Source organism: Malania oleifera, chromosome 12, assembly GCF_029873635.1.
Source record: "Malania oleifera isolate guangnan ecotype guangnan chromosome 12, ASM2987363v1, whole genome shotgun sequence".
NCBI lineage: Eukaryota > Viridiplantae > Streptophyta > Magnoliopsida > Santalales > Ximeniaceae > Malania > Malania oleifera.
In genome coordinates this window covers 4,258,745-4,277,855 of record NC_080428.1, presented here as the reverse complement: position 1 = coordinate 4,277,855, position 19,111 = coordinate 4,258,745, and the positions used below count along the sequence as shown (strand labels likewise).

Below are 19,111 nucleotides of genomic sequence, written 5' to 3'. Positions count from 1 at the left end.
AGCCACTTCCAAGGTTTAGGCCATTTTGGTGGCCAATGATCTCGGAAAAATTAATACCAGTGACATGAAATGGAAGTTACTATCACCTTAAAAATAGGGAGACCTGTTCGCATTTGTTGTTACATTGTCATTTCTCTTGGACACTTTGAAGTAAATTATTTGGCATTTTTGGAAAGAGTTAGGTGTGCTCTTCCTCTTTAGATGCGTTTTATACTATGTCGTTTCAAGGGTTTTGGCAAAGATAAGGAGAGAGAAACTTAATGGCAATGCTCAATTTTGGCTATCTTTTGGTGTAGCTGGTAGGGGAGAAACACCAAAATCTTTAAATACTCCTCTTAACTTGCTTTGGCTTGGACTGGTGTTTCTCATGTTCCTCTGGGTTTTGGTAAATAGTTCCCTTCAGCATTTACCTCTGTCAAATCTCCAAAGGGGTTTAGTTGCTTTTAGCTCAAAGAGAAAGCTGTTTTGTGATCTTCATTATCTGGTTTTATAGTTCACTTTTTTTGTGTTTTTTTTTATAGTAAAAGAAGAGTTTCATTAATAGAATAAGAATATACAGCCAGGAGAATAAGACATCTCCTTAACATGGTCTGGAAAATCCAAATAAAAAACACAAGGCAATAACCTCAAAACTAAAAATAAGAGAGAGAAAAACCAACACAATCTAACGAGCCAACACATAGCGTCAATTGTTCTGAACATCAGAAAAGCTCACTACCTTAAAATTCCCCTGCCCCACACACCAATTCCACCACTGCCCCTGAATGCACCCAACATTCACCTAAAATACCAAATAGCTTATTCCATAACCTCTAAGCATAATTACAATGAATGAACAAATGCAATGCAGATTCTGAACAATTAAATCAAAAAACACAGATTTCTGGCGATAGAGATTTCAAAGGTCTCCTGACTGGCAATAAGTTATTGGTATTAATTCTATCAAGCGCAACCAACCAGATAAAAGCCTTAATTTTAAAGGGACTTTGGCCTTCCAAATGGATCTACAAAGAGGAAAAAGTAAATTAGACCTATTCAAAAAATCACAAAAAAATTACAAGAGTAAACACCTAAAGGATCCAAAGATCAACACCGTCTATCCTCCTTTGAAGAAAAATGACAATTATTGAACAAGACTAGCAAAGAGGATAGCTCTACCATCTCCCTATCATTTAATAATCTGCAAAAGTGGAAATCTCAAGAAGGCAACGAACCACTTGGATCAACAAAAAAAGAAGAAATGGAATCATCCTATCCTGAGCTCAAGCAAAAAAAGACATGGAAAAGAGGGTGGCAAAACTGCATTCCCCAACCAAGGATCTTTCCAAAAATGGATAATTCTACATTTATCCACTAGGATTTTAATATGGGCTGGTTTCTGCATCACACCCCCTCCTAGGGCCAAGGGCCACCTCAACCACGGAAACAACTCATAAGTACATGCACAGCTGCAGGATGATAAGACATAAATGATTCCGGAAGAGTTTAGAGTCATTTGATAGGCAAATTCATGCCATTCCCTAGTTATACCCTCTACCCTGCTACTGATGTTGCGCCAGTGTAGATTCAAACCAAGCAATAATAAAAGATTTGACACTCTGACCAAAGCTACACAGATGCATTAAGTAGTCAACGCAAAAATGTATTGGTCATGCATATTGTTTATGAAAAGATTTCAAAACTACTGTCCTGCATCCCAAATTTACTTTACAATAAGCAGCAATACGTCTCCTTCAAATGTGTGCAGCTTTCTTATTTGCAAACCAATTGCTGTCTTCAAACAATTATGAAGCCCAACGCATAGTCAAATACATCACGTTTTCTAGCATTTGCATGCAAAAAATTACCTTAAATAAATAATTTTAGAAGCAAGAAAAATGCATTTAAAATGCCACCAAAACTTTCTAAATATTTTCTTCTTTAAATAAAGAGATAAGAAGAAGTACCTTCCATCGTTCCCATTTGTTCCAATATATGAACTCAGGAACCAACTCGGCCTCGCCCTTCTTTGCCGCTTCCCTAATCAGACCCACAAACCCAGCAACCTTCCCACGGTTATCTTCCAAATCAAACCCAGTCTCCCTCCTCAACAACTCACCGAATTTCGATAGGAACCGCTCTGATCCACGCCGAACCGACTGATTCAAACTGAACCAAGAAAAGCTCTCGGACCCACTTTGATTTCCTGAAGCCGAAGCAAGAAAGATGGATTTTTGGCGTGAAAGCTTTCTGGATTTTTTCAGCTTTGCAGGTTGCAAGGATAATTTCAAAATAAGACTATTTGGAGAAGCTTGGCTGCATAATCCCGGAAGTGGATATGGTCTGTTCAGGACTGTGACTTCCATTGTTTGCTCGAATGAGTTCAAAGGGCAAGGGTTTAGCTAACGCTCAGCGACTGAGCCTCTGGAAATGCGGGAACGAGGAGGGTTTAAGAGCATTTCCCTCGGTCGGAATGTAAAGCTTAAAACCCAAAATGAGTGTTGTTTGAGCGCGTTTGGTATCTCAAAAATTACAGAAACGAAAACAGGAATGAAAATTAAAAATTGGAAACAACAACTAAAAACAAGAAATCCTTCTCAATTAATATTTATAAAATTAATATAAATTAAATTTTTAATTAAAAATAATTATTTTATCTTTACATTAATATATTGTAAAAATATATTTAAAATAATAAAATTATAAATAATATACATTAAAAATTTTTAAATAAAAATAAAATTTATTATAATTATTTTATTTAATTATTCTATTTTCAAAATTTACTTTATAATTTTTATTAAATATAACAATTAAAAAATAGTACAAATATTTTGCAATTAACTTTATTATTATTTTTAAAAATTTATGTATATTTTTATTTTAATTATATTTAAATTCATATGATCATTTAATTTTGATTTAAATTTAAAAGTGTATAAAATAAATAATTTAATCTAAATATACTATTTCTAGATATTAAATTTCTAACAACAAGTTGTAAAAACAATTAAAAATCATAAAATCTAGTTTATAGTTTTTTGACAAATAATTAAAAACCAATAATAGAAACAGAAAATTAACAACAAAAACAAACGCGTTTTTACAATCTGTTTTTTCACTATAGAGAAACAGAAAATAAAAAACAGCAACGATACTAAATAGATCTTTAATTAGTAAATATGACATTTTAGGTAAGTAACATTGCGCGAAAGGTGCATGCTCTTTTATAGGTGTCAATAGTCATTTTTTTATTGATTTAGGTTTAAATGGTGGCAGCAACAAAAGGGGTTATTGGGGCTACAAGGTAGGGTTGTGACTTCGAGTTTGGGGCAAGTACTACAATAAAAACAAAAGCAGCAACTGCAAGTTGCAGCTACCACAGTCGATTGATTAAGCCTTGTTCTTGGCTAACAAAGGGGTAAAAAGAAGGTTGTAATAAGGGGGATGTGGCAACAAAGGCAGCTGCTGCAAATAGCAGTAGGAGTTGCCCACAACAGTTGTAGTTGTTGTTTTTAGGGAAGAAGATGAGGCTTCAATTGTGGTTATTTGCAGTAGCAGCTATAAGTTTCCTTAGATTTTTACAATAGGCGGCGGCTAAAGTTAGCATAAAACCCTAGCGTGTGGTGAGTGGGAAGACCCTAAGGCAATCTAATGTGTATTTTTCTTTTGGTTTAGGTCTTATTGGGGCGTGACTTTATTGTTTAACCTTCTTATTATTGATCTTGTTAAACATTCCTTTTATTTTGACATAAATGATTGCGAAAGGTAAGTGGATGGCTTTGCTTGAGATTGGTTGTTGTTTCTCATTACTTCATTGTCTTAACAAATCCCTTTCTTGTCTTTTATAATGCATCTTTCTCCCACTTGAAAGCATGAAAAATGTGGAGTTTGTTGAGTGACCAAAAATGGATAAACCCCATGGAAGAAAGGTTATTTCTTTCAACACTTGAGATACATGTGATGTTGTCAAAGGTAATGATTATCCAATTCCTTGGGGGGCCTCTTATTTGTGTGAATGTGGTCTCTTATTTGTGTTAAATATATCATTAAAGGCCCTTCTAAAAGATTGAATGCAATCAAAGTACGCATTATCGATGATATATATGGTTTAGTATAAATATAATGTTATGATAGTTAATAAAGCTTAGATTGATCATGTATGCTTGCCGATGATACCTAGATTGCTCATGCATGCTTGTTAATGATGCTCATTATGCTCATGTATGCTTATCAGTAATCCTCAATTGCTTATAGTCCCTAATATTACATTTTTGTGTCTCCAGTTTTAACGACTTGCTTAACTTATCATATAATAAAACATATTTAATAATATAGTCAACCCGAACCCATGGGTATTAAGGACACATCTGACATACACATCGGAAACTTAAGTAGCAGTAAATATAAATCACATTCTCCAAACCACAAAATACATAACTCCAGAGTCAACTATAACCCAAAATATTGTGTTTATATACAATCTCCCAAAACACAAAAATATATACATATCTAGGAACCCGCAACATAAATTTCTTGTCCCTAAATCAAAACTTACCCTCATAGCAGGGTATTTTCACACTATCTCAATGGTGGCCTCGATCCGTTGGTCTTTCTAGGTTTCCTGAAAATTATTTAATGTTGGGGGTGAGACACATCTCAGTAAGGGAAAATAAACTAAATACAGTTGTGTGGCAACATGAATATTTAGTGCTATAATACATATACAGTACATTTCATATACTAGAAAACATTCATCATAACATATTGAATAATCATATACTTTCATAATTTCTAATAATTTATACTAATCATGAAAAGTCTGATATAACTAATAATATTGAAATTTACCAAAGATGTATAGCTAGTTGATATCATGTATTACCCCCCATGACAGGTTGTGCAGCCCGAAAGCGGGACTCGACAATGGCTGGTCGACCACTACCGAATCAAAAATGTCTACAAGTACAATAGGCCTGACACACCCTGGTTCGGACTACTATGTGAATGTCTACAATTTTACATTGAAAGTCACATCGATTATCCATCTCCTACCCCCTCTACTAACAAGGGCAATTAGCACAAGTCTAAATATAATAATCTGATCTGTATAGCTACGGTACCGTGCTCCTATAACTGAACTGAACTAACATTCGGGTTAATACATGATAATATACTATTTAACGTAAATAGATTGATAGCATTTTTTGTAATAGCATAAATACATTCGTACATACCGCCTTGCACCGATTTCTTTCATATCTGCGGCCTTATACCGAACAATTTATAAATACGGCCTTGCGCCAAAGTCATACTATAATGACCCAAATAATAATGAGATTTAAATAATAAAGAGGAAGGGGAAATGGAGACCGTAACAGAAGGAGGAAGTCGACTTTGTCGACAAATACAGGGGATTCGTCGACGAGGGTATAAGAGAATTCATCGACGAATACAGGGGATTCATTGACAAAGGCATAAGAAAATTCGTCGACAAATACAGGGAATTCGTCGACGAAGAAATACCAAGAGAGGTTTGAGTCGACTGAATTTCGTCGGCGAGGACTGAATTTCGTCGACGAATTTATTAAAGGATTCGTCGATGAATGACGTGACTCGTCGATGAATCCACTGCTCTATAAATAGCAAAATCCAAATTTTTAACTTCCTAAAGAAGCTAACTCTCTCCTCTCTCTCTCTCCCCTTTGGTTCTTTCTCTCTCTATCTTTGATTTCGAGCTAGATTTATGTCGGATCGACAGTTTGAAGCCACCACAACGCTCCTTGGGAAGTTCTCTCCAAACCTGCCAGAGCGGATCATTGGTGAAAGCAAATTGGCAATCACCCATGAGTTGAGGAAAGGATTTTTAAGCCAAATTTGGTCTTACGATAGTTATAGGAAATGATGTACGCATGAAAATGCTGAAGTTTAATACTAAGAGTTTTCATTTTCACAGTATTGGTCAGGAAATCCTTCGGGTGTTAGACTAGAATATTTTGGGGGCTTTCTCAATAGTCAGGTAAGGGGATAAACTAAGCTAGTATTTTATGAAAAATGTATGTATATTATTATAGAATTTGATTTCAAGGAAATGATTGTATTTATATATGATTTATATTTGGGAAAATATGGTTAAAATGATGGTATGTTATATATGTGAAAAATATGTTTAGTGTGGCATGAGTATAAAATGTTTGAAATACTATTTTCTAGAATAAGATTATGATACGGATTTTTATAATGGGAAAACCGGCATACGGGCTGAGATTTTTATATATGTTTGCCGGCGTACGGGCTGTGCCATGATGTGATTTGCCAGCGTACGAGTTGTGCTATGATTTGCCGGCATATGGGCCAAGTTATGATAAAATGTGTAATACCGGCGTACGAGCCGATGATTTTTATGATATACGTATATATGCAAAATGATATGATTGATATGAAAAATTAATGATATGAAGTATCCATGTATCATAGTTTCAATATACGTTATATGGTATCAGATCCTTGTTGGCTTGGTTTAGGCTAGCACTTGCACGGTACCGTTGCTATGTGTCCATGGTCTTCGTGATCATGATATTTGTGTTAACACCACTGTATGGAGTGATGTGAGATTGAATGGTGGGATGTGGTTTTTAAGAAGTGTGTGATCGCCTCTGGTGTACGGACCAGGTCGGGTAGACTCATCAGACTTATAAACTGTACTTTTGACTTGGCAGTGGTCCACCAACCATTGTCAGGTCCCGCCTTTGGGGCACACAACACAGTCATGTGGGGGTAATACATGACAACAGCCAACTAACCTACCAAGAATGTTTTTATGTTATTATTATTATTATATGAGATGAGATATGTTTATAAAAATGCAGTATGTTCTGCCATGATTTGATATATATATATATGTTTTCCCAGATTTGACAAACAATTACAGCATATGTTTTGTATGATATATGTAGAACACGGAATACTCATGTTACCACACACTGGTATTAGTTTATTTCCCTTACTGAGAGGTGTCTCACCCCTAAATTTTATAAACTTTTCAGGAGCCCTACATAGGAGAGCGGGAAAAGCCCCGCTGAATTAGAGTTGTTGTCTGCCCTTTTTGAAGGGTAAGCTTTGGTAGGGATAGTTGGATTTTTGGGGGAAATGTCCCTAAATTTTGTTTGAGATGTGTATATATCGAAATACAGTGGTATAGTGACTCTGGTATTTGAAGTAATGTGATGGATGTTTTGTATTTACAATATTGTGATTTTGTGTTTCCTGCTGCTTAGGTTTCCGTGTTGTGTTCTGATTTATCCCTAGTACCCACGGGTCCAAGTGGATTATGATCTGCTGAACTGGGATTTGTGATATTGATTTTATAAATAAAAAAAATGTGGAAATTAAGTAGGTCGTCACACATACATAGTACACGGCATTACGCTCACTATCAATCACGACCTTACGCCGAACATTTCATAAATAATAATCTGAATAAACATGTTATTTATCATGTATTGCAAAATCGTAATGTACTGCATTATTCCATATTTTCTAAAAACATACTTTATCTCTAAAATTGCCTTAACATAATACTTTTCACATAAAATAATATTTATATCACACAATGCTGAATAAGACCATATATTGTATACTAAAAACATATTTTCTAGCATTTCATACTAATACATACATTTCAATATAATAGCAGTATTTTCCCAAATAAACATTTTCTCAATGATATTCAATGTAATACATGCTTTCTGAACATAAATCTACTAATAATTTAATAGTACTTTCATGGAAAAATGATTGCTTTAGTTTATTCCCTTACCTAATTCTGGAAAAGAAATCCCCTGAAATGTACTGGTACTGCACTCGCAGGGTTCCCTGCTCAACTCACTGAAAACGACAACTCTCAGAACTAAACTTCAGTATCTCTCCATCAATAACATTTCCTATAACTATAGGAAGACCAAATTCTAAATAAATAGTCTTACATTGATTCAGGGATGAATTTCAAACTTGTCCCACCGACAATCCACTCCAGCAGATACGTAGAGAACTTCTCTAGGAGTGTCGTGGTGGCTTCAGATCGTCGAACCGGCGTAAATTCGGCCTAGAAACTTAGAGAGAAGGAGTAGAAACCAAAAAGGAGAGAGAGAGAGAGAGAGAGAGAGAGAGAGAGAGAGAGAGGGTTTTGTGTTGAATTTTTTGCGTGAAATCCGAGTTTATAACTATTTATACACTAGCCTTCGTCGACGAGCCATGTCACCTCGTCGACGAGGTCAAGAAGGCAACTTGTCAATGAACTTCCCCCCTCATCGACGAAGTTTGGAGTCGCCCAAAACATCCTCCTGGTATCTTCTCGTCGATGAAGCAGACCTTCGTCGACGAGCTCAAAGCGCCACGTCTACTCTTGCCCCCTTTTTACTATTTCCATTTTCCTCTCTCTTTATTATTTAAATATCATTTTTCTTCAGGTCATTACACCAATGGTGGTTTAGGTCTTCTCAATCTGGCTAATGATGGGATGATAGGGGAGACCTCACTGTTTGGTGATTTCTCAACCCTAGGCAAGGACCAAGTGCTCTCCCTTAAGCTCATATGGGTGAATGAAAGTCAGTCCTTGCACCACGGGACCAAGAAGCCAAGGGCAAACTTGGAATTCCCATTCTTAAAAATAGTCATTTTTCAAATTGTTTTTTCTCCAAAGCCGATGATGAGTATAGTAAGTTTTTCAAAAACCTTCCTAGTTTTGTCAAGTATTTCTACCCAAAAGGAAACATTCCTATTTTAAAAAATGGTTGCGTCTCTCTGTCATAATATTGATTACCCCAAACAAAGAGAGACAATCCACCAATTAAAATCCTAGTTGATAGTCAAGAGATTTTTAAATCTTATTAAGAAGTTGACTCAATCAACCATTAAAGTCTTGATTGGTAATCAGAAGATTTTCCAATCTTCCATTTAAGGATTAACTCAATTATTATTAAAACTCTTATTGAAAATCAATGATTTTCAAATATATCATTAAAGATTTGACTAAACTAATCATTAAAAAATTGATTGGCAATCAGGAGCTTTCCAAATATATCATTTAAGGGTTGACTTGATTGACCATTGAAGCCCTGATTTGCAATCAATGATTTTCAAATCCCATCAAAGAGTTGAATCAATCACCCATAAAACCTTGATTGACAATCAGAAGATTTTAAAATCTCCCATGTAAGGGGCGACCTCTATCATAAAATCTTAATTGTCAATCATAAGATTTTAAAACCTTCATTAATGATTGACCCAACTATTTAAACACTGATTGCCAATTAAGGAGCTAGCCATTAATGAATGATTGATTTTGACTCTCCATTAAAACCTGATGTTAATCAGGGGATTTTCAACTCTGTTAGCATTAAATTCTCTAACTTCAACCATGGGGCAGGGACCATAATATCTATTAATTCAAAACTCAATAAAAAATACTATGCACCTCATCCAACCTTCGATTGAAATTAGATATCTTGATGTTGATTCCCTTCAAGCATAATTTTCAAATGGAAGAGTCATCTTTGAATTTACCCGTGACAATCAATTAAAACTCTTTTTCGTCTTTTTACTTCGTATTTTCAAAATTTAGGGTTATTTGAGACCAAACCCCATTTTCTTCAACAAGGGCATGTCACAATTTTCAATCCTAATCTTCGGACGCTTGGATAGTGATGTTTCACTATAGATGATTCAAAAGAGGAATATTCCTTATTTCTCTTATTTTCTTTAGTCTTAGTTAAGACATACTAACATATAGAGATAACCATTTTTAGAATGAGTGTTGGTAAGATGTTGGTTGACTAATTCCCCTTAGAATGGTTAGTCTACCATATTCTCTACGTGCAGATGTACTCCCAAATCCTTATTCTCTCCATCATAGACCTCTTAAGGTTTTTCCCTTTATTTTACTTAAATAAAAAATAATAATAAAGGTAGTGACTCCGTATTTCTATTTTTTATATTTTCTCCAAGTCTTATCCACCTATATTTAACTTTCCTATCCGGGGCATTGTCATGCATAACACTTCCCATCCGTTGGCATGCCCTCAAACTAGAATCCGATGTCGAGGGATATCAAATGTGTTCATGTTCCATTTGTGCTTTAGTTTAAGGACACAAGGTTCATCTCACCTTAAGAAACTTGAAAATATACAATTGTTTTTCCTTAGATTTTCTTCTTAGGATTAATTATTAGTGTTTTATCTAACACGGCAATTAAATTATCTAATGAGACCTCAAGCGGTTTCACTAGACATCCCCCTTTAGACTTTGAATGAGTACATAACTCCAATTGATGATGTTGCCATTGTAGGGGACAAGCACACCCACACAAAGCAAGGGAAGGGCATGCAAACTAATGAATAAACATGCGATCTATTATGCATAACTAACAAGAAATTACAAAATTAAGCAAATTGAAGCTTAAATTTTAAGGAAAAAGGTAGCTTGAGAGCTAAAACATTTCCTAAATTTATTATTATTATTTTTTAAAATTTTTAATTGATTTTTTTGTAATTTTATAATAATTGGCATTTTATGACATTTATATGATTTTTTATTTTTATAACATTTTCATGATTTTTTTAAATATTTTTATAGAAATTTTTTGATTTTTTAAATTGTATAAAATGTTATGATTTCTTTTGATATTTTATGAATTTTTTTTTTGCAATTTTCTCAAATTTAGATCAATTAAATTGATCAGAGGTGCATGGTGATTCATCTTAAGTTACGTTGCTGATGTAATTTGACTAATTAGGGAACTATTCAACCAAGAAAAGAACAAAAATATAGTACATGTTTTGTGGCTAAGTCGTATAATAGAAAGTATTTATATATTTTTTTGTGATGTTAATTAAATACTTTTTATTGAATTTCTTATCTCCTCAAATTTTTTTTGATTTTTTTTTTCACTATTTGGTGTCGCTAATTATTTTTTACTATTTTTTTTATAGTAAAATGCCTTTTAAAATAATATTTTTATTTTTTTGGTTTTATTTTTTGAGCTAGCAATGTGGCAACATCATAAATGAGCATGTGCCTATACATATAATCATATATTTAAATTAACTTTTAAAAACATTTTAGTACTTATTTTGTTTTATCACTTATTTATTTTAAAAGTACAAATTTTGAAATTCTAAAATCCCATGTTCCCTCTTGCACCACCATTGCGCCCCTCGCGCGACTTTGCATTGCCTTTGCTTGCTATTGTCAACATTGAGCTGAGATGAACATTTTGATTGCTAACATATTTGGCAACTAATGAAAATTGAGTAGGTAAAGAAATCAAACCAATGGTTCCCATACTATTTTATTTTAGAAAAATGGAGTCGTCTCTTCATTTTAGTTTGAAAAGGTAAAACAAAGGAAAACCTTTTAAAAGTGATTTAGGTTTAGGAGCATAATTGTGGATAAGGAAGGTAGACCTTTCAGCCTTCTTTAAATGAAGTTTTAAAAGCTTAACATTGTAAAACACCCATTATAAGAATGGTAGTCGTACTTACTTTGTGAATTATGGTGTTATCCCAAAATAGGGGTGAATTGGGTGTTTTAAAAGTAAGTCCTTCAAGTTCTAATTTCGAAAACTATCAATTACAAACTTATAAGTTACTTACAACTACCTCAATGTTTTTCAATTAATCAACCCAATGAGTGATTTTATCAATCAACCTAATTTACCCAATTACTTTGTATACCTACTATATATTTAAAATATTCACAATATTTACACAAACAAGATTACGCAGAAATTAAATACAGGTAAGGGTAAGAGAGATGCAAACTCGATTTTTATAAGGTTCGGCCTACTCCAGCCTACGTCCTCACCTTGAGCAACTCACTTAAGGATTCCACTAAAAATCCGCTCCTTTAACTGAACGGAACTTCCTTTATAATCTGTTGCTTACAAGAGGCGTAGCTTCCTCCTCAACCCCAATTCATAGCCCGAACCGTGAATACAACATAAATATTATAATTTTAAAAAAACTCAAAATGCTTCTAACCAAACTAGTGAGTACAATAGAGATTCTAGTACATAATCATATGATAAAAATTTGAAGCTCAATGAGTGTGTAAGATGTTTTCAATGATATTTGTGTATCAACAAATATATGATCTTTTTATATAGAGATATATATGATAAAATATCTTCAAAGATTTGAATACAAGTCAGTATTTTTCAACAAGATTTCTTAAGACTGTATTTTAAAAATCCTTAGGATTTGCTTATCAAACGTTTTTGCAATAATATCAAGATGAAATCTTTGTGTAAAATATAAACTTGAATATCTACAAAGATTCAGATTTTAGAAAAAACTTTTCTCAAATAAACTTTTCAAGTGCTAAAACAAGGATTTTTCTTTTTAATAAAAATATTAGATATAAGAGTTTGAGAGATGAAAAACCTTTGATATATATATTGAATCCACAAATAAATCGCTTATTTGATCAAACCTCAATCACCACGAATTACTTGCAAAATGTGTAGATGAATGCTCTTTAAAAAGCTCAGATGATTTGCCCAAAGAGTATGGATGCAGTAAAGTGTTGGCAAAATCTTTGAATGGAGGCACACTTAGCACAAGATGTGAAAACAGGTCTCTATAACTCTTGCTTCTTATGTTTTTAGGGTTTTTGGAGTGTTTAAATAATGTTCTCGCCGTCAAATTAATTTCTGACTGTTGGATCATGGAGATTAAACGTTAATCTGTCTGTATTCGCGTTGGAACGTCGTTCTGCACCGCAACCTTCGTCGACAAATAGATACGTTCGTCGATGAGGCCATGTGGTTCATCGACGAGGCCTCTAAAATTTGCCTTTAAAAATTCATTCAACCTAGAACTAATGTAAATGAATCTTTCATGAAATGCATGAGTCCTAAGGTCAATCTAGGTAATATTTGAGCTTTGAATTATATCATATGACATATGTAAATACATTCAATTCTAAATACCCATTCCCATTGAAAATCTTGTGCCTGAAGCTTGCTTTTTCATCCTTTTATTCTTCTAATTTCATGGATTGAGCCAAGTGATATATACTTTAGGTTCCTCATGGCTTCCATATCAAGCTTACTATTCCTGCATTCTAAATCATGATCCTGTTCACAAACTCAATTGCACAGGTCAAATACCAAGTGATATGTCATTATCAAAATAGGATTGACCTCATAGAGTCAACACAAAGGAAAACCTTTAAAAAGAGATTTTCGTTTAGGAGTATAATTGTGGATAAGGAAGGTAGACCTTTCAACTTTCTTTAAGTGAAGTTTTAAAAGCTTAACATTGTAAAACACCTATTATAAGAATGGTAACCGTACTTACTTTGTGTGCGTGTGCGCGCGCGCGCATGTGTGTATGTCTCATTTTTTAAATTCATTTTTAAAGGAAATTGTTGAAAAATAGGGAAATACCAAGTTACAGTAGTTGTCAAATCGACCGCTTGCTGCGACTCTCCCTTTTTGCTTGATTTTTGTAGAAGATATTAACCCATATTGAAAAGGTTTTCATAGAGTTTATTGAAAGGAATTAGCCCCATGAAAACTTGTAGTGACCCGAAGAATAATGGTATTTAAATAATAATGAGGGATAGAAATGGAAAAAGAAACAGAAGGAGATGGCTGACTTAGCATTCATCGACAACATTGCACTTTGGGGGTAATAATCGAAAATTTTTCCTTGATTCCCGTCGACGAATACAGGGGATTCGTCGATGAGGGTATAGCAGGACCTCGTCAACGAGGTGACGTGGCTCGTCGACAAAGGCTGCAGTATAAATAGCCTAAACTTGGTTTATACGCAGAATTTTTGGCGTAAATCTCTCCTCTCTCTCTCTCTCTCCTGGTCGGTTCTTCCTCCCCTTTTCTTTGATTTTGGCCCCATCAGTTGCCAGATCGATGATCTGAGGCCACCACGACGCTCTTGGCGGAGTTCTCTTCAAGTCTGCTGGGGCGGATCGTCGGTGGGATCAAGTCGAATTTCTCCTTAGAATCAGGATAAGACCTTTTAGCCAAATTTTGACCTTATGGCAGTTGTAGGAAATGATGTAGGCCAAAAAGTATTGATATTTTGTTATGAAAAATTTGGTTTTCAGGGTGTGGAATAGGAAGCCCTACGGGTGTACGACCAGTATACAATAGGGGCTTTTCGACAATTTGGTAAGGGAAACGTGCTATGCTAGGAAAACCTAGTATGATTTTAGTATGAAGTTTATGTTTTTATCAGATTATTATTTAGAGCAGAAATAAATGCAATTTATTATTAAGATTAAAGTGTTTTAAATTATTGTGTGGCATGAGAGTATGAATACAATATAGAAATATGTTTATATAGTATTTTCAGGTATATGTTTTACAGAATATACAGACAGTGAAATGCATTTACAATATTTTTCAAAATACCATGATTTTACAGTTTTACAGTATTATAACAAGTAGATTTACAGTTTATCTAAAAAAATACAGTTGATATTGTAACGCCCCGACTCTTAAACCCAGGTCCAACGCGTTATACCTGATAAAATCCCTGATAATCTATAATCCATAATATACGCAGCGGAAAACATAACCATAATCCATATAACATAATACCAGAGTTTACTAATTCTAACCACCAACCATAATAAATTATCCATCACCTGCATTTTCATAAATCTACATAACTCCCAAAACAATTCAGTATTTTTACAATCATTCCTTACTCAATAGTCTTAAAACATAAAGATATAAAACTTAAATATTTACATTCTCCAAAAACATCATTAAAATGTTTATACCCTTTTTCTTATATCTCCCAATAATGTTATAAAAACCTCGAGCTCTCTAAGCTCAATCTCGAAGAAATCCTGAAAAAGATGAATTCATATTCGGGTGAGACACATCTCAGTAAGGGAAGAAACAATATATTAAACTCAGCGTGTGACCATCATGAGATTATACATATCATTTTATAATATTTGAAAATCATTAACATAACATTGAAAGTCATTTTCTGAAACTAACAATCACATGCAAAGGTTTACCCACGAGATTACCTAAGGATAGGGGTGATTACCAGCCCATACAAGTAGCACCCCTCTGCTCTGATACATTTAGCAACCCGAAGGTCATGATTTAAGCATACCAGGGCACTCACCTTACTCAATAAGCCTCAAGTGTTAAATTGATCTTGTATTCACGCATTCAACAATAGTTTACCAGCAAAGGCCCTAAGGATAGGGAATTCTATCGGCCCATACAAGTAGGTTCCCTCTGCTCTAGTGCGTTATGCAGCTACTGTCACATTTGAAGCTACTAGTGCACTCACCTTACTCAGTAAGCCCTCAGGCGAAGAGTATGCCTCACCCAATTGTAACATGTTTTACATACATAAATACTTCTAATATCATAATACATCATTCTTTCCATCGTTATTCAATCATTCACATTCTTTCATGTTCATAACTTAACATTTCCTTGTGTTTCACTTTAAGTGACTCTTTCCCATTTGTATCATTCACATTTCACATTTCATTTCATTGCATTGTCATTCATTGTCATTTCATTTCATAACATTTTCCATTTCATTCCGCTCTTTAGCCGTCATTTGTTAGTCCACATGGAAATTCGCTAGAATTTGCTATAGTTAGTCCACATAGAAATGCACTAGAATCTGCTAACCCGACTGTCAGCTGTCGTACCTTTACATGGTTGCATTTAACATACACAGGCAACATTGTCCAGATCATATTTTATTCTCATTGCTTTACTTACTTAGTCTGCATCTTATACATTTAACATATAATTTGCATAGAATCTCATGCCACACAATTTAACAGTAAAATTCATACATATTCCTGTAAAATAGGTCAATCCACATTTAACATTTAATTACTGAAAATACAATTTCCATTTCTTACATAATTATCCAGAAAATTCCTTCCACTTTGTTCAGTTCATTTCCACAAATACATAACTAAATAAGTGGTCCTATGCTCAGAAGTCATAGTTTTACATGGTTGACGTTTTAATAATTTACACCAAAACATACATATAATATAACATAAATTTTTACCTTTAATTTTATAAAATCTGATTTAATATATAATTTCCCCTTACCTGATTTCTTGAATTACGCCAATAGGGATCTCGAAAAATACTTGCGGCGCTCACCTGGACTCTGAATCAAAAATTCTAATTCCATTAAATTAACCCTAAATAAATATTATTTTAATATTTCCTAGGGTCATAAATTCTAAATAAATAAAATAACCCTTAAATTTAGTCAAATTACCAAATTTCTCAAATTCCACTCTCGCTTTGGAGTAGGGCCTAGAAAACCCCAATTAAAAATTACCTACGTCAAAATGACGATGACGACAACTAGGACCCTGTGGTGGTGCCTCATCGTCGATTTGATAGCAGATTTAACAGAAAATTGAGAAATTAGGGAAAATATACCTTTTCCCAGGAATGGGGTCTATGCTACTCCCACGACAAATCCACTCCAGTAGAAATGTCGGTGGCGAAGTTAAGAACCCAACGTCACCTTCCATTTCCCGATCGGTTGAGTATCCTTCGAGAAATGAGGAGAGAGAGAGAGAGACGGAGACGAAGAGGCGACGGACGACTGAGACAATTGAGAGAAGGGGAGAGGCGTAGAGAGAAATCTCTGCAATTCCCTTTAGAAGAAGCTTCAGCTTCCTTCTTTCCTTTTTTTTTTTTTTTTCCTTTTACTTTAACTTAACTTATATATATATGTATAATATATATATATATATATATATATATATATATATATCTTATTTCAATATTTTTTTCCTTATCATACAATTTATTTTACTTATTCATTTAATTAATTAATTTAATAATAATAAATTAATTAATTAACTAATTAATAATTACTCTTAAATTTTTTTCATATTATTTCTTTTTATTTGTTTATTTAATTCATTAATTTATTAGTGTTTAACCAATTAATTAATTAACAATTTTAATTAATTTTTTTTTTTAAAAAAAAATTTCGCATTATTACAGATATAGTTACAGATTATTACAGCATCATGGTTTATACAGTTATTACAAAATCATGGTAAAACAGTTAGTTGTATATAGAAAAGTATTATATAGTATTAGACCATGATGGATCAGACAGCAGAACATGGTACCGTAGCTATAGATATACAGATTGTAAAGACCCGAAAATTTAAAAGAATTAAAATAATTTAGAAAAAAATAAAAAAATAAAAGAAATTAAATTAAATTTAGTAACTAAATTATTAGTTGTTAAATTAAATATTATTGCAATGGATTTAAAAAAATAATAATAATTTATAAGTAAGTTAATATATATATAAATATATAAGTTAAAGTAATATAATATATATATATAAAGTAATCTGAAGATAAGAAGAGAAGAAAGAAGGAAGAAGAAACACTATCGCCCCCCCCCCCTCTTTGCACTGAAATTTTAAAAATTCCTGCTCCAGCCACTCTGTCTCCGTCTCTCTCCTTCTCTAAATTTCTCAGCGAATTGGTAGTGAATCGGGAAACGGAAAGAAGGAAGAAGAAACACTATCACCCCCCCCTCTCTGCACTGAACTTTTAAAAATTCTTGCGCCAGCCACTCTGTCTCCGTCTCTCTCCTTCTCTAAATTTCTCAGCGAATTGGTAGCGAATCGGGAAAAGGAAAGTGCCATTGGAATCCTGGTTCCGCTATCGACATTTCTACTAGAGCAGATTGGTCGTGGGAACGACTTAAGCACTGCTCCTGAGGAAAGGTAATATTTTTCTATTTTCTCAATTTTCTTTAAATCTACTGTTAAATCAGCGAACGGGTACCACCACGTGATCCTAATCATCGTCGTCATCATTTTGACGTAGGTAATTTTTCAATTGGGATTTTCTAGACCCTACTCCAAAGCAAGAGTGGGATTTGGGAAATTTGGCAAATTAGTTAAATTTACGGGTATAACCGTAAATTGAAAATTATGACTCTAGAAAATATTTAAGTAGTACGTTATTTAGAAATAATTTAATTAGAATTAAGGTTTTTGAATCAGGGCTCGGGTAAGCGCTGCGGGTGTAATTTTGGGTCTCGTAGGCATAATTTAGAAAATTAAGTGGGAGTATAAAATATTAGTTTAAATGTTAATTTGAGGTGTGTGGAACCTAGGAAGGCTAGATGGGTAGTATTTTGGGGAAATGAATTTGGGAAATTTAGTAATTTGACTTTATTTAAGGATATATTTATTTATTTAGAATTTATGGGCTTATAAAATATTAAAACAATATTTTATTCGGGATTAATTACATGGAACTAGAATTTTTGATTCAGGATCCGGGTGAGCACTGCAGGAATTTTTTCGAAGTCCCTGTCGGTGTAGTTCAAGAAACAAGGTAAGGGAGAAATTTATATATTAAATCAGGTTTTTCATGAATTAAAAATGAACATATGTTATTTATGTATATATGTTTTTTATATGGGTTTAAAATGCCAGCCATGAAATTTATTTTTTCTGAGCCTTGGATTGTCGATATAATTATGTATGTGTGAAAGTAAACAAACGAAAGTGAAAGGAATTTTCTAAGGAATTATGTAAGAAATGAAGTGTATTTTGAGCATGTAAATGTTAAATGTGGGTTGGCTTATTTTATGAGAAATATGTATGAATTTTACTGCTAAATTGTGTGGCATGAGAATCTGTGCAAATTATATGTTAAATATATGAGATGCAGGCTAAGTAAGTAAAACAATGAGAATAAAATATGATATGGACAATGTTGCCTATGTATGTTAAATGCAACCATGTAAATGTAAGACAGATGAAAGATAGCCATGTTAGCAGATCTAGCACACTTCTGTGTAGACTAACTAATGATAGCTAAAAGGAGCTGTGTTAGCAGATCTAGCACGTTTCTACGTAGACTAACTCAAGATGGCTAAAGACCAGCTGTAGTACGAAGTAATGAAATGAAATGTTATGCAATGAAATGACAATGAAATGAAATGAAAAAGGTAAATGATGTAAATGGGAAAGAGTCACTTAAAGTGAAACGAAATGCAAAGTTAAGTTATGAACAGGAATGAATATGCATGAATGTATAATGACAGAACAGAAT

At 33.5% G+C, this 19,111-nt stretch overlaps 1 protein-coding gene across 1 annotated transcript in view; it reads right to left on the bottom strand.

The window, feature by feature from the left end:
- The window catches only part of LOC131143768 (ATP-dependent zinc metalloprotease FTSH 12, chloroplastic), a 167,438-nt gene extending 164,905 nt beyond the window's left edge, over positions 1-2,533 (bottom strand). Inside the window, exon 1 of the mRNA XM_058092080.1 lies at positions 1,947-2,533. Coding sequence (XP_057948063.1) covers positions 1,947-2,345 — 399 coding nt within the window. The 5' untranslated portion in view covers positions 2,346-2,533. The remainder of the gene's footprint in view (positions 1-1,946) is intronic.
- Positions 2,534-19,111: the final 16,578 nt, after the last annotated feature.